This window comes from Larus michahellis, chromosome 8, assembly GCF_964199755.1.
Source record: "Larus michahellis chromosome 8, bLarMic1.1, whole genome shotgun sequence".
Classification (NCBI taxonomy): Eukaryota; Metazoa; Chordata; class Aves; order Charadriiformes; family Laridae; genus Larus; species Larus michahellis.
The window spans coordinates 45,327,712-45,354,151 of NC_133903.1; the positions used below are offsets into that span (position 1 = coordinate 45,327,712).

A 26,440-nucleotide genomic window follows, 5' to 3' on the forward strand; every position below is an offset into this window, starting at 1 on the left:
TGCCGCTGTGGGAGACCACACTTGAGTGTCTCAAAGCTCTGACCAGGACAGATCCTGTCTTGGACCGTACACTTTTTGCAGCCTTTTTCAGCTGCAGCACCCATGCTGATATTGAAAACAAGCTAGGAGAGAAAGATACTGTTTTCAGTTTATTAAGCTGTCAGGAGGCTTTTCCCTCTCTGGACAGGACCTAAGCCCACAGTCTGGATAAAGAGTTCACTCTAATATCTAACAAAACCTGCAAAGCTCCCTTCACACTTGCTTGTTAAAGGCTTTCAGCATTCACCAGCCCATTCACCCCAAGATGCAGCTTATTCTGTGCAGGAGTCCTCCAACACCAGCAGTGCGGTACGTATGTGGGTGTCAGAAGAGTCCCACACAAAGGCTGTGTCAGCTCTTCCCCACACACACACGCCACCCCCAAAGTAATAAGGAAAAATTCCAAGAAATCGCACAAAGGTTCCATTAAGAGAACAAAGTTGCAAGCTTGAAGCACTCATAAATTACAAAGTGTTAGAAGCTGTAAGTCAGCCCTTGCTTATCATTAATCTTTAATTACATGATTGCACAGTCTTTTCCATGGGGTCCCTGCTCGCGCCGTGTATGGGTGGATCTGTTCTGCACATGAAGCACAATTGTGTGATGGAGAACCATCATCTGTAGGTCTCCTGCATCATTTCATTGCAGAAATTGGAAGAAGTCACAAGAAATAGAAGACTAGGATGCGAAAGGATGGTTTGGTTTTGAGCTTTAGGTGGTTGAAAGTTATTGAGAGAACTGGTGTCTATCTCTGTTTCACCCAGTCCTGGGCAAATGATATAAAATTTCTGCTAATTTTCATTAGCAGACGCTGTCTTGCATGTTCTGCTTTTTTTTGGAGTGCTCAGTTTGAGATCCTGGAGCCTCATTTGCAAAGCCTAAGCATCCCCAGCTGCAGAGAAAGTCAATAGGAGCTCTGCTGGATACAGTCAGTGCTGTAAAAAAAATACTAACTTTTCTATAAAAATAAAACAAGCTGATGTCTTTTCAATTTGACATTCAAAATTAGTGGGCATTTTTTACATTAATGTCCCTGTGTTTCTGTTCTCTATCTGTAAAATTAGGATAATCACTTTCATCTCACCTCATATGGGTGTTTGGAAGATAAGATCGTTAATGTTTGTGAAGCACTTGTAATATTATAGTGATCAGCACCATAGAAAAGCCCACAAGGAAATTATTAATTTTGTCTTCAGACCTGTATTTGAATAGTAAGCAATAAACAAGGCCTCAGGCTGCATAATGCAAAGAAGAAAACAAAATATGGAATAGCTGCTCTTTGATTAAGCACTGTCTGTCCTGTGTATTGAACAAAGCAGGGGAGTTACAGAAAAGATAGTTTGTGACCGTGCAGTCAAGGATTGTAACACAATGCACATACGTAAGACGGCTGGATTAATTTTGCGCAGGCAATATTAGTTTTCTTATTTTTCAGGATGTGAACTTTGCAAGCCTAGCATTTCTTTTGGTGCAGTTTTTCGGGGCGTGTGTTACATATATAGGTGGCAGTAGCATCCAGCAACCTCAGTCACAACTGGATCCCTAGGGTTTCATGCACATACAGCTGTGCTTTCTGCCCCAAAGAGCTTAGCTGTAAGGTACAAGAGATGTGTGTAAGGAGCAAACTCCACAGTCCGAAGACTATCTGCCTTTTTTCCCCTGCAGTTGCAAGGATATTTGTGAAACTGAGACTGTTCCATCCTGGATTTTTTCTTTTCTTTTTTTTTTTTTTTGGTGCTGTTGCAATGACAAGCTGTAGCTTTCCTAAATTGCTCCGACATGAGTATTCATAAGAGAACAAGGACGGACTGTCGAGGGGAAAGAGCGGGGGGTGCCTTACCCAGCTTTTCCTCCTCAGAGGGAGTGAGCTCAGCTCAGCAGCGTGGCTTTGTGTGCACATCACTGTCCTCAGCCCCACTGACGTTCCCAGTCTGCCCTGACAATGCCGCACTGATACATTCGTGTGTGAAATGTATTTCATGCCTCCTTCTTCATTTTAAATTAGAATTTCTGTTCCAAGCCCGATATTCGTTTTTATTCATTAGAAAAACATCTTTAAACATCTGAGAGTCTTTCTTAGCAGTGTAATTGAATTTTTGTGTGTTTATATCCTTTTTCATGAATTTGTGGCCGACTATGAAATTTGCCATTTTTACTCTGAACATCCCATGAAATCTGTTATCATTCTGTGTGATTTACACAAAGCTCTGCCAGCAGCCCAGCAGCAGGTGAAATACCGAAGCACTGACAGAAGGGAAAGACACAGCAAATGTCACTTTTTCCCTTTACATCAGCATGAGCTGTAATTCACGTCCAGTGTCTATAGAGAGCGTGAGTTGCTGTCCGTACCAACATTTGGGCCACAGAACATGGCCCAGTTCCCTCGCAGCTCATTGGGATGCATTAACACAGGCTGTCTCAGCCCTAACATTCACCGTGTCAGCATCCCAGGGCTCAGGACTCTCTCGAAGCTGAGTTCCTGGCAGAGATGCTTGCAGTGAGGGTCTGCAGACTGGTGCCCCAGCAGTGCCTAAACAGATAACAAATCCCTCTGGTGTCTTTGTACCGCCAAGTCCAAATCAAACCCAGTATCTTCTCCCCTCCCTTCCACCCTGCTGAGTCCTACAACCGGTAAGGTAACAGCGTAAGGCGGTGTCATGCTGGGCGAAGCAATAGCGATGCACCTTGTTTGTCCCCAGCTGCTGGAGGCCATAAGCCAAGGGAGTCAGAGCAGGCGCCAGCGACGCCAGGCAGACAGACTCAAGCCCTACATTGCTGCTCAAGTGGATGTGCTGCCTGAGACCTTCACTCTGGGGGACGAGAAGAACTACAAAGGTTTCTACAACAAGCCCCTGTCTCAAGACCTGAGCTATCGCTGCTTCGTGCTGGCCTCGCTGGAGGATGGAGACACGGTAAGGACTTTCTGCTGGGGAGGTACAGTCTGTCCTAGCAGAGGTGAGGTGGGCTCAGTGCAGGCAGGGTGAACAATTACTGCGAGCCAGGATGATGGAGTTTTCTCTGAAGAGAGGAGAGTGGGGCTGCATAGCTGGTCTCAACAAGCTCAGGCAGCCGTGGGAGTTGACTTGATAGATGGTGGTTTTGGAGGGAAATGGCACGTATGTTTGACATAACAGATGAGAGTGGAGGGCAGTGTCAACACACGCGTTCTACACAAGCTCGGTTGTGGCTTGCTGGGCTGTGCCCAGAGCAGAGCTTGACACATGGTTGGGTTGGAATGGGTTCTCATTCTGCTTTAGTTTAAGTAAGTGACTGTGGAAACAGCCCCTTGAAATCCTACCCTGCACAGTGGCTGCTGAGGCTCTGCAGTGAACAGGATGCTCCCTCTGCAAACCTTCCTTCATATGACCCGCTCTGCCCAGAATCTCAACTCCAGGTGGTGTCTGGAGAAACAAACAAACCTACCTCCCATTGCAGTGGGTTGTCAGCAGGGCATAGCTGTGCACGTGCCTGCTGCATAGGGATTCTTGCTCCTGTGCCTCTCCTTGCTTGAGGCAAATGGGCCATGCCTTTGTCAGCAGCGTGTCGCCATGCACACGGGGCCTGGGCATGTGAGAGGGAAGGGCGTAGCTGATGCAATAAGCAGAGAGCAGCACGGTGAGACCAGTGCATCAGTGTCCAGCTGTAAACACGGAGGGCAGGAGTGGTGGTGGTGGCGGCAGTAGCAGCGGCCAGCGTGTAAATAATGGAAATAATAGAGATGCACAGAATCCTTTGGTCAGCTTCCAAGCCACGGCTTCCTTCCTCAGCCTCGTTTGCTTGTAATGGCTCATTAGGGCTGGTCAAGTTCTTCATTACTCATCCAGCTCACGTGTTCTCGTGGCAAGATGCGCACACTGGTGAGGGAAGGAGAGTCACAGATAAACAGCAAGGTAAGGCAGAGGCCCAGCAATGTGCTATCCTGGCAATCCCTGTCGAGAAGACATGACCTTAACTAGCTGATCCCAGACTATCATCATCATCTCCTCCCTAGCATAAATCTGCCACAGCCCTCCAGTGACCCACCAGCCAGCAGAATTATTTTTCTGCATCCCCCGCTGCATCGCACCCATTTTCATATGAAGCACGAGGCACTCTGTCCAGGACTGTGCACTATCTCCCCCACTCAGCTCCTCTTAAATCACTTGCTGTGTCTCTAGTGCCAGCAGGCATCGCCGTTCTTCAAAGGCAAAGGAGAGTGTGGTTGAAACACCATCTCCGAGAGCCGGAGCACCTGCACCTTGCAATCTGCCTTTGGAAATGCCACTGAGATAACAGTCCTTCTGATCGTTTCTGCTTCTGCCTTCTCTTGGAAGGAGGCATCTCCAAAGTGTGTCTGCAAAAATATGAATCTTTACCCCTCGCACAAAGCTTTCAAGATGAAGGCACATGTTACCTTGCTGCACAGATCAGCGTGCCCCCCCACTACCACTGCCTAATGCAGCTTGACCTTTCTGGGTAGTCACAGGCAAACCCTTTGTGGTTTTCTCACAGAGTAGATGCTTGCCCATACAAAGGGGAGCCCCAGGCCTTCTGCCCCATCCTCTCACCGCCGAAGTGGCATCCTCTTGTCTCTGCCATGCTCAGACTCCCTGCTCTGTTGTTTCAACTGGACGAGGGGGCGTAGGAGCATACCGATGGGTTGCAGTGATCTCATGCAGACTTTCTTTAGGAACAGAGCTGAACCAGGATCCAGCAGCTATTTCAGGGTCAATGAAACAGGGTCTCATAGGGCTGAAAGGTTTCACGGACAAAGCAGCAACCACCCCTCAGGCTCCTCCTCCAGCCAGAGGCATCTCTGACCACTGATAACTCTGAGGAGAGCAGCTAGGATGCTGCACTTGCGCGTGCTGCCAGAAGGATGTCACAGATAAGAGCATTTTCTGTACTCCATGCATGTTTGAAACCAAGCTGGCTGGGATCAAGGGCATCTGTGAGAGGAGATCAAGATGTGCATTTGTGTGACACCAGCACGCTTGATTTTTCTCTTTCTTCTCCTCACATGCACACAGACATGAAGTGTGTGTTTAAACTTTGACCTTAAAGCAGGCGATTTATAGATCCACAGGCACCTCTTCAGTGACGGAAACTTTCTATGGCAGGAGCAGAGCGTTTCTGGCTCCCTAATGCTGAGCAGCAGGTGCTGCTCAAAAGCCACAGGCACTGAGCTGATACAGCTCTGGCCCTCTCTAATAGGGGGAAAGGATTTCTTTTTGCAGCATTTAACCCTTCTGACCCAGCGAGGTTGAGCTCTGAAGGGACAACACAGCTCCATAAGCCTTAGCAACAGCAGCAGAACAAGCCAGGTGCAGTGTCATTTTTCTGCAGGAGGGGTTTGGGTCTCTGTTAATCCCATCTTGCCGGTGGAGCTAGAAAGCTGTCCCTTCGGGTTATAAATCACTGGGCTGCCAGATTGCAGAAGTGTCTGGAAAGGAACCATAAGCATGAGCCCCTTTCCGAGGTCTGTTTGTCAGGGCTGAGACATCAGGTAGAAAATGTTCCTGTCATTTCATTCCTTTAAGAAAACTGCCTAGCCCAGCAGGGGTTTTCCTAATATAGCCCTGTCCTGGAGAGATGTGTTGATATCAGCACAGTAGGTATTATAAACCACTTAGGAATCATCAGCCAGCCCCACTGTGCAATTGGTTGGGATTCAAAAGCTTGTGATTTGTCTCCAAGAGAATCCAGGGCTGGCAAGTGGCTCTTAGCCGGGCTGCTCTAGTTTGGCACCTCAGGGCCAAGTCTGCTAGCCAGAAATTAGTTGGCACGGGGAATGTTTCACACCAGGAAGAGACTGTTTCCACAGCGTGACCTCTGCTGATGCCGAGGGAGGGAGGATCCCATGGCGTGCTGCTGGGGTTTGAGAAGCATGACTGTTCCCTGTTAGCCAGAGACCAGGGGAAACCTCCACATTTCAGGGATGTAGCTGTTGCTTTAGCCTAATGGACGCTTGCTTTTCTGTCCCTCTCCTGCCGGTGCTGTTCAGAAGAGATATGCAGCGAGCCCCTACTCGGATGAGATCGTGATGGAAGTGGCTTCAGCAAAGCAGCAGGATGAACCGGAGATGCTGTGGGTGATGGGACCTGTCCTGGCCGTGATATTAATCATCATCATTGTCATTGCTATACTCCTCTTCAAAAGGTGAGGTCCAGTCCAGGACATAGCATTTATGGGACAAGCACTACAGGTGGTGGCACCTTAAATAGCTTCCTTGTAGCCTCCTCGTAGCCTAGAGATATGGGGTGCTCTGATAGACAGTCTTTGGTGGTCATGGGGAGGAGGAAGGTCTCCACCTGGCACAGCAGAAAGCTGCTTTATAAAGAGAGCATAAGGGCTGGGTATGCAGAAGGTAATTAATATCAGCCCCAGGACACAGAGCTGCTGTGGATTCTGGAAATGTGTGAACAGTGGGACAGAGGAGAGCAGCTTTGTCCCTAAAGCCAGTCTGACCGCTCTCTGGTCTCACAGCTTGGATTTGCAGCCTTGGGGACTTCTCTAGTACTGTTTTTCTGTGGAAATTGCCTGTTTGATCTCTGGCAGGTGCCTCCACAACTGTGAATTTTTACTGAGGAACATAGTTTTGGTGGTGAGAACAGGGCATGGATGTGACAGGCTGAAATCAGAGTAGGGTATCTCTTGTTGAGGCTTCTCAGTTCTCTGCTGGATCAGGACCATCCACACACTGTGCTTGCTGCTGAAGCAACCACCTGCTTTTGCGTAGCACAGCAGTCCTGCTAGAGCTGTAAGTGTAGTGCGAGATGATTGTTAGTCCTCCTGAGGAGCCACAGGTTGCATTTGCATGTGTTCGTGTAGCCTGTTCAATTACAGTAGGTCATTCTCTATCAGCTCAGCTCCAAGGTTCTGCTCCTCCTGGACTCCCTATTTACATATGTATCTGTACCTGGGGGAAGGGAACTGGCTTTGTTGTCTGATTAAATGGAGCTGTGCCGTGCATGTGCAGTCAGTGCCTTTCTGTGTCAGTGATCATCTCCTTTCTTCTGTTTTTGCTCTTCCCTGGATCTAGTAAACAAGAAAGGTAGGAATCCATTTTATCTTCTTGTTTTGCTAAAATTTCAAGTATATTTCCCATTTTAAAAACGCAGGCCTGAAGCTAGGAAGGGGCATCTTTGTTTTTGGGAACGTGGGGCATGCCAGCCCTGGGGGTTTACAAAGACTTTGTTTCCTCAAAGGAATCAGCCTCCCAGCAATTGTGAGCTTCTCACAACTCTCAGGGAGGCAGTTCCAACATAAAGACGTCCCAGATTGTTTTTGCAATGAAGTTAAAAATCAAAGAAATGACACCACAAGCAGTTATAGGTGTTTCTTTGTTTTCTCAGTCACTTCAGACTGAGAGCTGTTCTATCAAGAATACAGGTGCATCCTTGCAGTCTGTAATGATGAAGCTTTGAGGGAATATCAGGTAGTTGTAAGAAACAAAGTGTTTGCTGGCCTTTAAGAAGAGAAAATGGCCCCAGGGGGGTTTCTGTGCCTGGGCCCCACTATGTCCAGCTTGGCTCAGTGTCCCTTTGTCCCAGAGTCTGGTGTGGGTGGAATATCAGGAAGCAGCACCAGCCCACTGTGCTCAGACCTGACATGTTCCTGCTGTGTCCTAGCCCATGCGGTAGCAGCGTATCCTCTTCCAGCACAATCCACATGCTGAGAGTGATGCTGTTTTATCCTACAGTTTTTTGCTGTCCATCTTCTTTTTGGAGGCATTTTCTCCCAAAGGTATCTGTGCAGCTTATTCACAGTGTCAAATCTACAATGGGAATGGATTGAAGCTGAGTAGCAGTGGATAGCTTGGGATCTGGAGGTTTGTTTATCAGTTGTCCTGACTAGGCTAATGAGAGACAAACATTAATTATGTGCTGTGCCCATTCCCCAGAAAAGCTGGGCCACTTTGCTCAAGGGCTCAGGGACTGACAAACAGTAGCACATGGCACATCCTGCTGTGCTCCTGATAGGAGAAACACTAATTTATTTGTTTTCCCTGTATTTTCCTTTCTTTCTGTCAGTGCTCTCAGTCCTTCAGCTCTTTTGTCCCGGTCCAGGCAGCTAGAAGGGTTCTGCGATGTTGAGGTGACTCAGAGTAGTGCAAGACTCACAAGCTGGTCCTCCCCACTGAACAACTCCAGTGTTTGATGCAGACACAGGCTGCAGATGGAGCTTGCTCACACTCTGGGCCACAGCAGGAACACAGGTTTCACTCATGATTTATGCACTAAATTTTTCCTAATTCCTTCTCACTAGTGCCAGCCCAGCGTGCACAGCTCCCTGTGGAAGTGATAGCGCCCTGTGCAGAGTGTTTCTGATCACACGTGGCTCAGGGTCACCACTACCCAGAGATGCAGCTGCCTCTGTGCAGAGCTTGGCAACCTGGCAACCTTCCAGGGTGCTTTGAAATGCTTCACAAGGGGACAGAAGCAGAGGCGGACTGTTGTGATTTGCAGGATGGTACATGTGCTAGCATTTGTGCAGACTAGCAGTGATGCAGCTCCCCCTCTTCCAGAAAACATCCGGTCAGCAGAGGGGTTCACCATCAGGCAAAATCCATTTTGGGGCTGTAGCCAAAGGACAAAGTCTGCCTATTGCTGTGTGCTCAGCACGTTGGCAAACTGTCAGGGTCAGCACAGACTCAGAAGAGAGTACTGCTGTCCTGCTCCTGCCCACCACCCATCTGCATGGGTATATCTGCTATATTTGTAATATAGAGGAAGAAGTAGAACTTAAAAAATCACTAGAAACCCTTCTTGCAGTATTAGATTTTCCTTAATATTAACTCGTCCACTTTTGGATTGGATCTGTCCCTGCTTTGCCTGTGAATTCCAGCAAGAGCCTGAGGTGGTGGCATTGCTGTAGGCATAAATATAGCATGAAGAGACAACAGTGTATTTTATTGTTCCATTAATACACGCCTTGGGTGCCTTCAACCATTCAAGACATGTATTAATGGCCCAATAAAACACACCCTGAAGAGCCTTTACGCTATTATATTACGGCATTCTATATTTAAATATTTCTAATACTTGAAAAAAATTTTTATTATATCCTTCCACTACAGGAAATAGTTCCTAGACAGAGTAAGAGGAAACAACATCTTGCATTTATCTGCTTTTTCTCTAATAAATATTAGGCAGAGTATCATATTTCAAAGTGCCTCACTAATCAAACCTCTGCCGTCGCTTATGTATGATCCTTCCTGTTTCATAGGTGGGAATTGGAGGCATGGAAGAGGATGTGACTTGCCCAGAGCCCCAGGGAGCGTGGGATGGAGCTGGGTACCTGGGACGCAAGGATCCAGACTGCTTTCCAGGGTGGTTCATAATGGTCTCTGCCAGAGCTCACCTGCTTCTCTCTGTCCATAGGAAAAGGGCGCACTCCCCCTCTTCCAAGGATGAGCACTCCATCGGTCTGAAGGACTCGCTCTTGGCCCACTCCTCTGACCCGGTTGAGATGAGGCGGCTCAACTACCAGACTCCAGGTAAAGAGCAGCTAAAGCCCTTGTGCCCCACCTCCTCCGATTCCTCTTCGTCAGGTCCCCATGCCAGAGAAGGAGTTGCAGTCCTCCCCACCAGCAGCTCTGTACCTTCTCTGTCACAGTGGCATAAAGCGGGCTTAAACCAAGGATATCCAGGTGTCCACTCTCTGGTCTGCAAATCCTTCTCCCTGGCCCTGTCACTGCCGGCACACCAGGCTGGGGAACTTGGGCAGGGGCAGAACCTAGTGTGTGGTGTGCGTCAGACCTTATATGAAGCTCACTGCAGTTGTCCTGAGCCAGGAGGAGCCTCCACACAGAGTTGGGAGGTGCTTACCAGTGCCTGCACCTGCATTGCTCCCAGCTGCTGTGCTGGCTTGGTCCAGACTGAGATCAGCGCTGAGCACCACTGATGCAGTGCTGGCCACAGGGGCTGCATCTGGGAGGATCAGGAGGTACAGAGAGCCCTTGTACTGCTGAGTGTGTCCCAGTACCTTTCTCCAGGGATCTTTGGTGTACTGACTGTCCTGCTCTGATCAGCTAAGGGTGTAGAGAAGCAGCCTACATTGCTTCCCAGTCAGTGCTGTGGCCCAGTAAAGTGCACTGCTGGTCACAGTGATCTCAGTGCAGAGGATGACAGATAGTTCAGTAACAGCTGTTGCTTTCTGCATGCAACTGTTTGCTGCAGAGCATCTTGTCTTGTCTGCACTGGCCTGTGGTGCCTCGGGATGTAGCTAGTTTGCCAGCCCACAGAGGCAACTCTACTTCGCACTGTAGAAAGGTCTCGTGCTGCTGCTTTGTGTCTGTGTGTCTCTGATGGCACTGAAAGCACAGTACCTGTTGTTGTGGCAATCAGAGGCAGGCTCACCCCAGCTTGTTCAGAGCCTTTCAGAGAGCCCAAGTCCTAGATGAAGTGGGGGAGCGCTTGGGCTTTTGTGATGGAGGGAGCAGTTCAGCAGTAAATGAGGCACATACAGCTGTCTTCTAACTTGCAGCTCTTCCTGGTCTGTAACCTACTTTCCTTTTCCTCCTGCTGCTCATTCATCTAAGAGCTTTCATCTAACGGGAGAGTTTTGAAAGGACCGTTTCCTGATGTAAACCTGCTGTGTCCGGGAGGGAGGGTAAGAGAAGCCTGTTGCTGCTCACAGCAGTCTGGCTCAGACCTGGGCTGGGTTTCACCAGCACTTCTCCCTCTGTGCCAGAGCAGCTGTCTCAGATCCATAGTTAGTGCGTCTCCCAGGCAGGACCGATAGCAGATCTCACGGGTAGGACACAGTGACAGCCTGGCAGTTGCCAGCAGACCTGGGGCATTTGTTGGCCACAGCACAGAACAGCGTGGTATTGCAGCATGGGAGGAAAATGCTGTGGGAAGCAAGGGAGGCAGCACCCATGCTAGAGGAAGAACATCTCAACAGGCACATCACTGGGAGCAGTGTTAGGTGAGGGGGTCACACACAGTCAGCAACAGCATGCAGCTCCTTGAGCTGCTCCAGGGCATCTGTGCATGGGGACAGGCTTCTGTGACATGTCCCCACTGCCTAGCTACACAAGAGCCGTCTTTGCTGTATGCTTGTGGTTTACATTGCATGGAGGAGGTCAGGCTTGCATCTGCTCCCATTATCAACAAGAGATTGGGGTGATTGCAATGAGGGTATCCTTTGCAAGAGCTGTAGGAAGGGCCAAGAGCTGCCATCAGAGAGGAGTCCAGGAAATTCTCTTTTCCTGCCTGTGCCTAAGGATAAGCCAGAGACACTCTCTCATGTGATGATTGCAGAGCTCTCTGGAGAGACAAAAACGACCCAAAGTGCCCAGCTCACTAGAGGCAGCAGCAGTGCCCTGGGATGCTGCAAGCCAATGCTCCCCCACCAACTGACAGAACTGTGTCGTCCTCCTCCCTGCATCACTTGTGAGGCTCTGCGGGGCAGAAGTGGGTGTCATGCAGCTAGGAGTGACTGTTCCAGCTCCTGACAAGCTTGTCCTCATTAATGAGGAGGCATGAAAGCCACCGAGCCCAGTGGGCCCATGCTGTTGTCCTCGTCACCCACCCAAGGTCAAGGCGGTGCTGCGTGGATGCATTGACAAGAGGTGCTGGCCACCAGCCCTGCACACTTCAGTAGCTGGTCTCCCTGCTGGAGTGTGCCGAGCAGGGAAAACTTGTTTAATGCATAATTAATTGGGCTACTGTTATTAAATATTAAGCTTTCTCATTTTTGTGGTTTTTACTTCAGACAAGGGTCATTTCCCCCACTGTCACCCTCCCTGTACTAATGTACCACTGTGCCAAGTCGCTGAGAGGATACGGGACCGGGCAGTGTCCCAATACACCATGAAATGAGGCTGAGTTGCGCTGCTGATGAGCTGGAAGCAAACTAGAGGCTCAGGGGCACTGAGCAGAGATTGCTGGGGCTGAGCGCAATCCTCCTGGCCACCAAGCAGCACAGATGTCCCCTGTACCTGCCATCCTCCTGCCTTGCAGGCTAGGGGAGCATGGGGCCCTGGACAGTGGTGTGCAGTGAGAACTGTAGCTCTTGGCATCAGATGAAGACCTGGGCACTCACTCCTCTGCGAGTACCCCCAGCTCCATGTGTTTGTCAGCGTCAGGGGATGGTGCTGGCCAGAGCCAAAAGCCCGGTGGGTAACAGCCAGCTGCAGAGCAGCCCCCGGCGCCAGGCAGCCAGTCCTGTGCGGGAGGGAGGCTCCCGGTGCTGTGGCAGATGGTGCTTTCCTTGCATCTTCATCTCTTTGCCTTTCCATTTCTGAACCTCTGCGATGATGACTAAAGGCTAATGGGATTTCTGTTCTTGCCCCATTTCTTTTCTTTGCAGGTGCCAGTGTCCCCAGTTGCCCGAATATCTCAAGTTAGTTTTAACTCCTGTATTTATCTTTTGACACCTTTTGCTTTTTCTTTCCCTTTCTCTCTTGTCTCTGTAATTTTTGTTTCAATGTCATGAAGGTCACCCTCACTCACAGCAGACTGTAGAACGGCACTGATTTCACTTTCTGACATGATGTGTGGGGCCAAGCTCGGGTACTGTTTGCACGGCACTACAGCAGCTCACCGCAGCACAGTGCAGAAGGGAAAGCCCCGGGTGCTGGGCTGCCAGGAGGCTCCTGTGGCAGTCCTTCCCCTGCTCCCAGGTTTCCTGCCCCCTTGCAGTGGCATGCCAGGCTCTGCAGCTGGCCCTGCGTGGGGACAGAAAACCTTGGCCATTCTGGAGGGAGTGGGCAGCTAAAAACCCCTAGAGGACAAATTGAAGGGTGCTCTGCAGCCCAGTGGTTGAACACACTCTCCTCCTACCTCAGGCAAACTGGAATCCCTAGGTTGGGTCGCCTGTGCCATAGAGTTGGGCAGAATGGATGCCAAGGGATGCTGATCTTCTCTGAACTGCTGTGCAGTTGGTCTGCTTGGCAGTTGTTGGCACCAGAGTCCCAGGCACAGAGGAGAGGGACTTAACTGCTCTAGCAGGTTGGATGGAGTGGTACCAGGACTATGGGTTTAACTGCCCCTTTATGTCTTGTCTTGTAAGCTTCAGGTTCACTCTCAAACAACTGTAAAAGTGTGTCCTCCCCGCTGCTTGGTGTACAAGGTATCTGCGTGTGCACGCAGGAATGGGAGAAGTACATAGGTTAGAGGCTTCCCTCAGAAGCAGAGTCGAGGGCTGTGCAGTCTGTAGCCCTGCAGGCATTGTGAGACCTCTGAGTCCTTCTAGCTTGGTGGAGAGCTCACTGTCCTCTTGCCAGAGTCATTGGAAGAGCATGCAGAAGTCCTGGTAGTGTGTACAAATCTCTGTCTTGCCCTACACTGCCAGTGGCAGTTGTTCTAGGTTCACAATAATGGGATACCAAACACGTTTTTCTCCCTGTCTGTTCTTGCAGCTCCTTTGTTGCTGCAACACTCCTTTGGCTGAAGTTTGGAGGGGCCCCCTTGTATTTCTCAGCAGAGACGAGCATCTGCAGCTCTGCTGTGGTCCATGGCTTTGCTGTACTTCATACATAACCGTGTTAGGATAAGCACGTACTGTGGTTGTGTTCCAGCCTCTTTCTTCTTCCAGCCCCACACTTCTGCCTTGGTCCCACATTGTTGCCCTCATTCAGTTGCTCATCAGTAACAGCTCCACACTGCAAAGGTCACTTCTGAGCTACAGCCTCTGGAGCTCTGGCTCTGGCACCAACGAGCAAATTGTGTAGAAATCAGCATCGTCTTTGTGGACCTGCTCAGCTACCTTGGGGATCGTAATGGGTGAAGTGGCAGAGGACCATTTGCAGGAGGGCCTCAGCACGAGGCAGGAGAGGGATCTTTCCTTCTCCGTCTGTCCTACTATCAGTCCATCCGTGGTTAGCTCTGTGCTGTCAAGTGATAGACGGATGAGTGTGTGTTGGATCGGGTCTTGCCTATATGCAGCAATGTTAGATGCTTTTGGCAGAGGTGTGAGGAGCCCTGCTGTGCAGCGGCTGCAGTGTAACACTTCTGTGTTATCACCTAGCGACTTGTCACCACTGTGTAAAATGCATGTACCCAGCTTGGGGACTGCTCCATCACCTCAGCGGCCCATCACTGCCATCTGTGGCAGCATTCAGGCTCCTGAGCGGTTGAGAAGCTCCTGGCCATGCTCCAGCCTGTCTCCCTGGGTGTGAGTGTGAATCAACAGCTTCAGCCTATTAATAATCATTATTACCCACATGGGGTTTCTGGGAAAGCCACAGAGCAGCCGATGGAGTCACGAGCCTTGGGATTTTCATGAGCCAGGCTTTGAAGGAGATGTTTCACAGCCACGTTCATGCCAGTTCACTGTCTCAGCTTCAGAGAAAGCGGTTGCGATGGCTGAGCCCTGAGGCCCAGTGCCCCAGTAGTGCTTCTTCCAATCCCATATGTGTACCCCCATGGTACCCATCCCCTGCGCGAGACCTGTGGAATCTCCACCTCGGGGCCTCTTCCCTGAGCAGGGCTTGGGCTGTGCCCGGGATGAGCCATACTGTGCATCCCTGCTTTAGACAGGGCAAGACTTCTGCCACGGCTTGAACCGCATCCCAGCTCACAGCAGCCTCCCAGAAGCTGCTGTAGGGCATGTCACTGCACATGGTGCCTTGCACGAGCCAGCCCAGTGGAGCTGGATTTTGGGCCCTGGAGCTGGCTCTGCCTCCGGAGCACCACTGAAAAGCACTGAGTTACACAGCTGCAGGCAGAGCTGCTCCTCAGCTCTCGCGAAGTTGTGCAATCTCTGACCAGGGGAGCAGCTGTTCCTCCACGGGGCCCTTCCTGTCTTTCTCTAGCTCCACAGGGGCTGGGGCAGCATCTGTCTACCCAAAAAGTTGTGCACGTACACTGCAGAGGTTTCCATTGGTGCAGGTCTGGGCGAGTTTCTTTGTGGTTAATGCCGCCGTTAGAGGTAAGCAAGAGGATCAGCCTCAGCCCTTGGCGGTGAGAGCACCAGAGAATCAGTGTGTTCAACTTCAGCCCATGCGGGAGCCCGGGAAGCACATTGACAGCATCTCCTTGGCCCATTCCTGCCGGGGGCTTGCCCAAGCCCCTGCCCACTGTGTGGCCTGCTCTGTGTGCCCGGTGGCTGTACTGTCCGAGCATGCTCACCCGGTCATGCACATTCTGCACATCACCTTCCTTTTTGTTTCACCAAACTGTGTGCTCTGAGAGTGCGTGCAGCATGCCGTGCAATCTCACCGACTTCCCATCCATTCCACCCAGCGCTTCACATAGTCACACATGTCCGCCTTGCCACCCACCTTTCAGGTTTGCTGTGCACATGCTGTTGTTGAGCCTTCCTCGGCCGTGCAGAGCCATAACCGTTTTCCTCTCCCTCCTCCCTCCTTGTCTTGCTCGCAGGCATGCGTGACCACCCCCCCATCCCTGTGACGGACCTCGCCGATAACATCGACAGGCTGAAAGCCAACGACGGGCTGAAGTTCTCCCAGGAGTACGAGGTGAGCGTGAGAGCCTGCCGGGCGGTGGGGGCAGAGCGATGCTGGCCAGGACCCCCAGCGGAGAGGGCTTGAAAACTGAGCCATGCCTCCCCCGCACCGGCATCGCCTGCACGGGCCCTGAGCCAGGCCTGGGAGCCTGCCAGCTCTCCCTGCCAGCCCCAGAGCGGTGGGAACTCGCCTTGAGCAGTTCAAGCATGGCTTGTATGGGGAAAAGGCCTTGCAGCTGAAGGCGCAGCAGCCTGCCATGCTCCCATCGTGGTTACGGTCTTAGAAGTGAATGGGAGCTTGTGTCTACCCGCCTGGGCTGTCGCTGTTTACTTTATTGTTTTGCTCTGCGAGGGCTGTTCTCCATGCAGGTTGGCTGAGGTATTTCAGTCCACAGTGTCCCATGCCCCTTCACTTCCATCTGCATTCAAAGCTTTGCTTTCTGCACCATCCTCCACTGCTGGCAAACACGCATTCGGGTTTTCATTCCTGCTTCCCAACCTACTCTCCCCCTGCACACTGCTGGCATTAGCCTGTGCCATTCAGCATCTCTGTCACCAGAAACTCTGCTGATGTTCCACTACCCTGGAGCAGTCCCAGCTCCCTTCCCTGTATGGAGCGCTCTCTGCCTGTGCCCTGCAATCCTGAGCTGCAACCTCCTCTGCGCCGCTAGATCACATCCCTGCCCTCCGCTGTGTCTGTGGTGGAGCCCCTGGATAGGTACTATCCGCACCCGCCACCAATGCTGCCTTTTCTCACAAACACAGGAACACACCAGGCATTTCATGAAGCCCCCGATCCTGCACTGCACTTCTCCCAGCCCGACCCCCTCCATTCCTGTCCTCCCCTGAGGACAATTTGCCAAGGGGGTGCACACGTGGAGGGGAAGGGACTGACCTGCAGGAGGGCTGCCTTGCCTTTCTCATCACTTTCTGGGCTGGATGATTAGGTTGAAAACTTGTGAAGTTGGAGAAAGTTCCTCTGCAGCCGTGAGATCAGCAGCAGCAGGATATATGTTTTCCTGTGCTTACATGCAGGACCCTCTTCAGCTGCAGGGGACTTGTAAATAAACCCCCCACTAGTATTAAAGAGGGAATAAATTTGGGAAGTGTCCTTTGCATGTGTTATCACTTCTGTTTGAATTGTTATCTGCCTGTGCCTGTGGCCTCCCCTTCCTGCAGCATACCTACACTGATTTATGAGATGAGATCAGAACATTTGCCCATGAGGTAGGATTATATATGCCAGGAAAGGGAAAGCAGATCTCTGTGCTGAGAAGGTAAGGGACAAATTCCAGCTAGTTCAAAGGGTGTGCTGCGTCTATCTGAGGAAGACACAGAGCTCCTTTTTGCTTCAGGATGCCAAGTGGAGGGTTTTACCTTCCCTCTGCATACTGCTCTCTAGACCAGAGGGAAGCTGAGCTTTCACCAGCTACAGCATTACATCACAACTTGGGAGATGTTTAGAGAAATAATGTGCTTCCTTTGCAGTTACCTGTGTGTTTGTGTATGTCCTGCCAGTGGTGCCAAGGTATGCAGTCATATCTGTCTGCCTTGTGCCTTTTGTTAGGAGTCCAGCTGAAATGATAAGCAGGGCTGTCCACGGCACTACAGGCGGACTGTGCCTCTGCTGCGCCGTGGGGATTCAGCAGGAGCCAGTGTCTGTGCACTCCCATCCTCGCACTAGGCCTGCGCCGCTTGGAGCCTGCAGCGTAATACTGAGCTCTGGGAACTGTTTCAGAAAAAATGAGCATTAAGTAAATTCTCTTAGCTGTTTTCATGAGCCTCTCTCTTCTCATTTCTCTTTCTTTAGAATATCATGGCTGGTTGAGAGCACCAATCAGTTGTACTTTTCATGTTGAAGCAGCTACTAAGTAGCTGATCGTTGCATGTAATTTTTTTTCCCCTGGATTCTGCTGCATTTGACTCCTCATCAGCTAGAAATTACTGAACATGACAGGCTTATACGGTGTTTGATACTAGCATAGACCCCAAAGCAGAAGTGGTTGCCCCTTGTTGGCAGGTGGGGATCAGTACAGTCATTTCCCATTTGAGATGCCAGTGAGAAAAATCCTGGATTGAGTTTGCAGAGAACAACAGCTGCCTGTGCAGGATTGCTGTGGCGATGGGTCTGCTCTCATCCTGGTCCCCGTGTGTGCAGGTTTGGCATGACAGCAGCTCTCTTTGGGGCCTGTGGTTGGAGGGCAGGATGGGCACGGCATGCATTGCTGAGTAAGGGAATCTGCAGAGTGGATGCGGAAATAGCGGAGGTGGGAGAGGAGCAGGCTGTGCAGCCCCTGCGGGACCTTGTGCTTCCCAACACGGGGAGAGGCAGGGAACCACAGCTCTCCAAATTCTGTGCAATTGCAGTCATGAAGTGATGATACAGCCTCAGCACTCCCTGGGATTGTGTGAGCCCCAGACCTACACAGCGCTGAGTGGTGACCCAGCGCTTCGAAAGACGGAGGCCCCGACCCCATTTCCCCCAGCATGATAGTGGCGTGGGACTGGGCATAGCACAGTTGAGCAGGGAGAGCCAAGGAACGAAGGCATCATAGATGAACCCCCAAGGCCCATTTGCTGTTTGGCTGTGCTTTGGAATTGTTGCATTTTAAGTGTTTTTGCAGAGCAGCCTAGCAGGCTAACATCTCCATGGGGTGCAGGGCTGTTTATAGATGGCTCACGTTCCAGGAGCAGTGGCACCCCAGGCAGAGAGCAAATATTTAACAGCACTTTTAACCACTGAGGCCAGGTGCCCAGAGCCATCAGTCTGGCATTTGCCTTGGCTTTGCAAGCAATAGCAGGGTAACCTAGACACAGGTGACACAAAACAAGACCTGTCAGCACCTCCCCTCACGCCTGGGAAGAGAGCAGGGAGGGTGGCAGAGATTTCTTGGAGCTGTCTGGCCTCCATTCCCGCAGGTCAGAGAACAAATAATATTGCTCACACCAGTTTGCCAGCCCGTGCGGCTGAGTAGCCTGTGCAACAAAGCCAGCACAGAGAGAGCTGTGAGCTGGCTGCAGCAATAGCAGGGTTCCGAGCTGCAGGTTAGCCCTCGCCCCTGAGGAGCAGGGAGCAATCCCAACTGGACCTGCTGGTGCCCCTGGTGCGACAGGAGAGGTTGAACGGCGGGTGCTGGGAGCTGAGCCAGCTGCAGGCACAGGTAGCTGCTGGCGGCCGCTGTGGCATGGGGCGTAGCACAGCCCCACCATGCTCTCCTGGGCATGGAGCAGAGCTGGGGGGAGCAAGGGTCTGGCAGCAGCTCCTGTCCCAGCCGCACCAGGAGAGTATTTCATTTTTAGTGTACAGTGAGAGCTACAGTGAATTTACAGTGTGGGATTAATGGAATTAAATAAGTAGAAGGGAGGCAGAGCCCCTTAATTATTTATCTGCGGGCTGTGGCGGGCGCTGCAGCTATGTTGGAGCTCCTCCTGTGGGCCACCTTCCCACGCTGCAGCGCATGGACATGGAGCAGGATCCTGTCCTCAGATGAGGGGTGCCTACACTGGTACAAACAAGTGTACACACTCGTACCACATCTTGCACCTTCACTGTGGGATCCAGCAAGCCAAGCGCTGCTGTCCCCTTTGTTGCTGTTAGCAAACACAGGACAGACTGGCTCTGACCGGGGCTGGTTCCTGCTCCCTCGTGGCTGCTGCCATTTCTGGGCTAGGTCCTGCACCACCTTCCCAGGGGAAAATTTTTTCCTTACATCCAAACTGCAACTTGTGGCCATTGCCCCTCATGCCCAGTCCCTTCGTCATGTCCCTCCAGTGGATGGCCCCAGGGAGCAGAGCAAAGCTGGAGGTGATAAGAGCCAGGCAGCGTGCCACTGCCTGGTATGATAGTCTTCAGGTTGTGCATGAGATTTGACTCTGCTCCTGCTTCCCAATGCCATGGGGAGGCTGCAGCACCTTCCCCACAGTTTTTTATGGAGAGAAACACTTCTGGCCTCCCCCAAATCCCCTGTTTGCTTGCATTTCCCTTGAAGCCACCAAGGACATTGCATCACATTGCATCTCCCATGTCTGCAGCCCTGGCAAGGCAGCTTAGGCAACGGGAGAGGTGCTTGGGTCCCTGGGGCCGGTGAGCCCAGGAGGTGCTGGACCCGGGGGTCCAGATCGCACCCAGGAAGCAGTGTGTTGCGGGTTTAATGGGCTAATCGGGAAGCTGCCTGGCAGGCATGCAGCACTCACGTTCCAGTAATAAGAATAATAAGGCTGAAGCGCTGCCAGCAATTGATTCAGGAGCACATTATGTCCTCATTTGAGACACAGCACAGATTGACAGTGGTCAATGCCTGTGCTAATGTGGTTGATTTCACAGGAGGCCAGGAAGCACTCACAGCCCGAGCGCTTTCCCTTCCCCATGCCCTGGTGCAGCCGCCTGGGCTGCTGAGCAGCATGGGGCCGTGGCCACCCAGCTCCTGGGTTGCCACAGCCAGGGCCAGCCGAGCTGCTGGGCTGTCCCAAAGGTCTGCCTGCGCACGATGCCCATGCCTGCCAGCAGCAGAGGCAGCTGCAGGGACTCTGCATGCAGAAGGATTTTGGAGCTGTACTGAGGAAGAGGAGCAGCAAACGCAAGGTGGACCATATGTGAGAGACAAACTGGCACCCAGGGATGTTTTCAATGCATTTGTAAAGTGCTCTCGAGGAAGGATCCTTTTTCCAATCCCGTTTCAATGGTCTGGCTCTGCCTTTATGTTGATGGCAGTAGCAGCAGGGATCCCTGAGCTGCTTTGGAGAGATTGCTCCTTGCACTTCCATGCTGGGAAGGAGGAGTTTTACTAATTGGGCTTTTCCTTAATTTGCACTTGCTGTCTTACAACATCTCCCCTGTCACTTTAAAGCAAAGCAAAACTAAAAGTCATGGTGCTTTTAAGTTTGTTCCTGGCTCATTTCCTTCCAATTTTCCAGCCCTTCTGCTTTCTAGGAAGAATGAGTTGAAAGTGTTACTCTGATCAATTTTGGGGATGAAGCAGTGATTCCCATGAGCCCCAGAAAGGAACAAGAGCAGATTCTCAGTGCCCGGGCAGTTGTGGAGCAAGCTGGGGAGATGAGGCATTGCTGCCGTAGTCAGGTGCTGCAGAGCATCATACGGAGATGGGACAAGACTTGCCAACCACCACTCCGTGTAAGGGCTTCAACTGCGCTCCAAGCAGCCCATCATCCTCCTATTTATTTACTCATTTGTTTGCCTTAAAGGGGGGAACAGGTGTACATTAATTCATCACCAGAGTTTAAATTAAATCATTTTACTTCTAAATGAGTCACTAATTTGCAGGAGTATTTAATTAGAGCCTCTTTGCACTCAGGTGCTGTATTACTTCTGACTTTCTCACCTGTTTGCCCTCTTAAGAGGCTGCTGATGATTAGACCATTTCTGCACATCCACGTTGCACATCAAAGCAATTAACCCTAATGGCAACACCTTGATGCTTCTTCTCAGTTCTGGGGGCTCTTGGCAGCCTTGTCTCCCCCAGGAAATAACCCTTTCCACCGCTGTGGCAGGACATAGGCTTGCTGTGCAAAGACACTGCACCCCACAGCTTGGGCAGCCCTGCAGCCTTTTGGCAGTGATTTGCAGCATACATTGAGCGCAAACAACTGCACCGAGCTCTCCCTGCCCCTGCTGCGAAGGGAGGACTCCCTCCAGCACCCACCTGTGCCCGGCACTGAGTGAGTGTTCACAAGGTGCAAGCAGGGCTGCTGCTTTCTTGCGTTGCTCCTCAGCAGCAAGAAAATGCTCACTCATATCTTCAGGGCCAGTCTCAGCTCCAGTGCCATCCTGGCCAGCTCTCTGCATGGGCTGTCTGTGCTGACTAAGGCCACCTTTTTGAAAATGAAATGTTATTTATGTCCTTAATGGGCATTGGGGGATTTTCCTCCTTTGTTTGTCTATTTGTCCTTCTCCTTCAGTGTGCTCTGGATTGACTATACCAGTATCAAAACCCCTCTAAGTCCTCTCTACTCCAAACAGAGAAGTCCTTATACATTTTGTTCCTCTTACTTTTTCATGTCTTTGACCATTTCTATCGCCCATTAGGTGGGCAGCAGTCATCCCTGCCACACAGCTGAGGGAGGAGAGCACCCAAAGAGGCGATCCAGTGAGCAGCCTATTGTGAAAACAAAATATAGGTGCCTGAACAAAATGAAGTGCCCCAGAGAGCCGTGAGCTGCGCTGGGTCATCTCTGTGCCTGGGCAGAGAGGTGTGCAGGGGCTGTGGCAGCCAGGACAGTGAGTTTCCAGCCAGAAGCGGTGCTTGTGGTCTCCACTCCCACCATCCCTGCTGCAGCGCCTCTGAGCGCTGCTGCTGCCTGCTTATTATGCTGATAATAGAAAATTACAGGTTTTCTGTAGGAAATGTCTATTTACATCCTACATTTCCCAAACTACCTATTAGCATTACTGTGATGTCACATCCTCCTGCGCGTTTTCGTCAGAGTTCGCCCCTCTGCCTGCAGGCAGTCTGCTGCTGCAGGGAGGGCTGGCAGCGTGGGCCACACATGGGGACGGGGGACTGCCACCTGTCACAGCACTGGCCCGTGCCCTGCGCGTGCTGCAAAGTCCTCAGGGCCGGTGCAGCAATGCGGGCAGTGCCTGTGCTCCGTTCTTGAGCTGCACCCACTGCTGGCGGCTTGGGAAATGCCTGCTCAACAGTGCAGGAGAGTAGGGGACAACGATGGGTGTCACCTTGAGCACAGAAGGTCGTTGATGGGGCTGAGCAGAGGGGCCATGAGGGCCGGCCAGGTCAGCCCAGTCAGGGAGCTGTGCTTCCCAGCTCAGCCTTTTGCTCACAGCTGATCCAGAGCTGACAGTCTCGCGGACGTTTTGCTGTCTGAGAACCCTTCTGACATGGCTCTCTGCCAAGCGATGAATGTGGATGCCTGCAGAGAGGATAACACGCGGTGCTTCCCCTGGCCTGTTGGCTCAATACTTTTGCCTGTGGGCCAGCAAAGCTTCGGGGACCCTGAGCTGGAACATGATTTTAAGAAGGCTTTGACTGTGCTGGTAATTTCGGGGGGAGGGGGTTCAATGGGATGACTGATTTCTGCTGTAGCTGCCTGCCCCGGGCTTGCCCAGAGCTGCATGTGCGGAGCAAGTCCCTGCATGAGGCAGCTGTCTTATCTGCGTGCCTCATGTATCTCTCAACCAAAGAGGCCATCCCATCTCAGAGGAATGCTTTGGGGATGGTCCTTTTTCCCTTTGTTTTGTGCCTGGACAAAGACGACAGGAAAGGCTTTGGGAAGGGGCTGCCAGGCCAAGGAGGAGCCATGCACCAGGTGCACCAGCATGTGGCTCATGGGAGAAGCATTGGGTGTGCGAGGCCAGGATGCAGGTGGGACAGGGATGTGTGCTTTTCAGGCAGTTGCATAGCGTGAGGGCCTTTGGCCAAGATTTATAACCACGTCTCTTCTCCAGGTTTATAGTTCCTTGTCACTCTATTAACTCAAACGAGAGATGTTTACATTGCATAAGTAGCTGGAGCAGTGGATAGTAACCTATCAATTTTCATGACTATTCCCTGGCAAAAGCTCATAGGCTGTCTTGCAGGACTAATACCCAAAGCTCCCGGGGCTCAAGACACCCAGGGCTTGCTGTATTTCAGGGAACTGCAGTTCAACAGCTAATAAAACCACTAGGTCAAGAACTGCGCAGTCAGGTCTCTGTGGAGTCCTGGCATAAGACCAAATTTCTGCTGATGGGTAGCTCCAGAGGAAAGGATGAGCACACAGCGAGAGTGGAGGTGAAGGCTCACCTGCAGCAGGCTGCCGTAGCTAGGGGCTGCTTTGCCTGCAGGTCACAGGAGGCAGGTCACACTGGGGACTGGGTTTCAGTACGGGGGCTGCTGCTGGGGACACCCACAGAAGCTTCATCTGTCCTGGGGAGGGGTGTGTGGAGACATGCAGATTTCCTGACTGAAACGCCCGTGTGCTGCAGCGTCCCACTGTGCCGTAACCGCTCCTGACTCCCTCCCTCTCTTTCTCTCCACAGTCCATTGATCCAGGGCAGCAGTTCACCTGGGAGAACTCCAACCTGGAAGTGAATAAACCAAAAAACCGCTATGCAAATGTGATCGCCTACGACCACTCACGCGTCATCCTGACCTCCATCGATGGTAAGAGTGACTCTGGAGTGGGTATCCGAGCAAACAGCTGAACTTGGCTGTAGCAAGGGACTACCTTTTACCCAGTTGTCAGTTGAGCAGGAGCAAACACCTAGAAATGTATCTAGCATCAGCGTGAGCAAATGTGTGAGCAAAATGCTGGCAAGAAGAGAGGAAGGGCTCTGCAGAGCTGTCCCTGCTTTCCCAATGTCCTCCTAGCAGTGTGCCCCGTGTGGTTGCTTCTTGGTACTGCTGGTGCCAGCAGAGATGTCTGTGCCAGCAGCCACCCTTCTCACTGCTGGCCCTGCTGTGTGACTTGAGCTGCCTTCCTCGGCACATGGTGGGACATGGCACTGTTAGCACAGTGCCATGGGACACATCCTCTGTCCAACACGACTGCAGGGCTGGTATCTTCTTCTGGCACTTGTCGGTGTTTGCTCCCAAGTGCCCAGAGCTGCACAGGATGAGGGGTGCCCTCTCCCCTGGGACATCAGGCTCACACATTCCTCTGCTCCATGGGAGATGCATCAGGCCCTGGTGTTCATAGCACTGCCCCTGATGGCTCCAAGAACCGCCTCACATCTCTCGAGTCTGGGCTAATACATGGTTTTAGTGCCTGCTTTGCAGTCCCCTTGCACACAGAGGAGCTGGAGTGCAGGTACCAGAGCCCAGGCTCACCCGGTCCCACTGGTTTATAAATCAGCACCCAGCTCTGCCCACCAGAACTGAGCCCACTCATGGGGGATGAGGAAGATGCAGCTAATTCATTGCGCCCCTACTTGGGGAAGAGACTGGGGCCTGGCTTATAGATGGTCCTGCAGTCACTACAGTTTTTTTTCTTGGGATGGAAGAGTCTTTTCTAATGCTAATACACCACTCATCCTCTGTGGGAGGAGGAAGGGGTCCAAACAGTCCCTTGCAGCGAGGCCTGTGAAGCAGCGGAAGCTATGCGAAGGCCTGGCAAGCCTGATTGTGGGCAAACCCTGTTAGACAGCTGTGGGGTGAGCACATGGGGGAATCCCTGTTTTCCAGCCTGACACAGTTGCTGTGAGTAGTGTCTGTGTCTTCCTGGGAACCGTTCCCAAAGCGCCCTGCCAGGTCCCCGCTGCCCATGCCAAGGGAGCCGGGTGCTTCACTCCAGCTGCTGCTGCTCCCCCAGAGCCGCCAGCACTTTGTATCTGCTGGAGACTGTTGGGACCTGTAGAAAATTCTGCAGGACAAAAGGACGAGGGAGAGACCCCCGGCTTTATTTCCTTCCTCTAATGAAATGCAGATGCGCTCGCTTGGGAGACAAGGAGATTCCTGCTGCTTTCCCTCCCTGCAGCCCGGGCAGCCCATGCTGAGCAGGGTTTGGAAACACAGCCCCAGGCCTCTGCTTTGACGCATTTATTTTAGTAACTGTGTGTTTGCATTGTAAAGGCCTTTACAAGAAATTCCTTTCTGTAAAGTGGTGGAGGCAAAGTGGGAGCTGGAGCAGCCTCTGCCAGCAGGCAGCAGGGGGGGGGGGTCTCACACTGAAGAGGGTTTCAGAGGTGGTGGGAGGAAGGGCTCTGACTCCTCTGGGGTATTTGTCCCTGCAGGAGGGGTGGGAGGACATCCCTGCCTGACATCCCCCGTGAGCAGAGACAATCTAATGAAGCAGGCTCATTTTTAAAAGGTGCTGTAGGACCATAACAAATAGGTGGTGAATTTAAGACAATTAGTTCAATCAGTTGCTTGGGGCCAAACGAGCTCCTTAATATTCCTGCCTGTGAATTTCCCTTTGTGTGCGGGTGGCAGCTGTCTCTGTGCTTTGGTGCTGCCTGCTTGTTGCATTAATGTGGGAGTTACAAAGGGTTCTTCTTTGTTCAGCCACCATCCCTGTCTTCTGCAGGATCCCTGGGAGAGATTCTGGCATCACCCTGTAAAGGAGACGTGTCAAGAGCCTTGTGAACATGCCAGCCTCTTCCCCTGCCTGCAGCGCCCAGCAGAGTGATAGGCACAGGGTCGTGAGCTGCCCCTGGAGTAACGCTTTGCCCTCTTTCTCCACAGGGGTCCCAGGCAGTGATTACATCAATGCCAATTACATTGATGGGTATCGGAAGCAGAATGCCTACATCGCCACGCAGGGACCTCTGCCAGAAACTCTCAGCGACTTCTGGAGGATGGTGTGGGAACAGAGAACAGCAACTATAGTCATGATGACCAGGCTGGAGGAGAAGTCCAGGGTACAGTGTGTGCTTCCTCTCCTTTCTGGGGCTGGTGGTAGGGGCAGGAGAGAGGGAGAGGGATGGGGGAACACTTTGCAGCATAAGGGCATCCAGGGAGAGGCAGGTCGAGTGGTGTGGCTTACTGCTGCAGGCACCTCAGCGACAAGTGCCATGTAAGCGTATCCCTGTGGGGCAAAAGGGTGGCAAAAACTCCTGTCTCTGTGCTGCTCATTAACCCCTGTCTTGCCTGCGTGTCTGCATGCACACCCATCCTTTCCCTCCCCACATCACTCACGCGAAAGGGAGACAGGAAAGCTCTGAGACAGGGAGTGTTGACAGTCCCCGAAAGCCTGGGGCCTGCGTCCCAGAAGCTGAGAAGCTGCAACGGGTAGGTGGTATCAGCAGCATCCTGCAGCCTGACAGGGCCCTGGCATCTCTGCCGATGCAGGGGAACGGCTGACAGGGTCTCATTGCAATAGCAAGACTAATTTGTGCCTCGTCCAATGACAACATGTATAAACGATCGGCTCATACTGCCAAGATTAGATATTCTGATGTAATAAATGCAAAGCTGCCTGCAGACCATGGGGAAGGCATGACGTGAAGAGGAAGGAGCAGGAGCCCTCGCTGTGGATGATGCTTATGGCGTCTCGTGACAGAGGGTCTCACTCAGCCCCTGAAGGAGGAGTTCGTAAGCTGCGACCGAAGTGC

At 51.9% G+C, this 26,440-nt stretch overlaps 1 protein-coding gene across 19 annotated transcripts in view; it reads left to right on the plus strand.

Moving 5' to 3' along the window:
- Positions 1–26,440, plus strand: part of PTPRF (protein tyrosine phosphatase receptor type F) — a 393,802-nt gene that overhangs the window by 350,301 nt on the left and 17,061 nt on the right. For 13 of the 19 annotated variants that reach the window (XM_074596399.1, XM_074596401.1, XM_074596398.1 and 10 more), the window contains 7 exons: positions 2,739–2,951; positions 6,023–6,177; positions 9,402–9,517; positions 12,337–12,369; positions 15,351–15,448; positions 23,429–23,552; positions 25,572–25,747. In XM_074596399.1, the coding sequence (XP_074452500.1) occupies positions 2,739–2,951; positions 6,023–6,177; positions 9,402–9,517; positions 12,337–12,369; positions 15,351–15,448; positions 23,429–23,552; positions 25,572–25,747 (915 nt within the window). The remainder of the gene's footprint in view (positions 1–2,738; positions 2,952–6,022; positions 6,178–9,401; positions 9,518–12,336; positions 12,370–15,350; positions 15,449–23,428; positions 23,553–25,571; positions 25,748–26,440) is intronic. The other 6 variants (XM_074596405.1, XM_074596408.1, XM_074596407.1 and 3 more) reach the window with 1 other exon arrangement.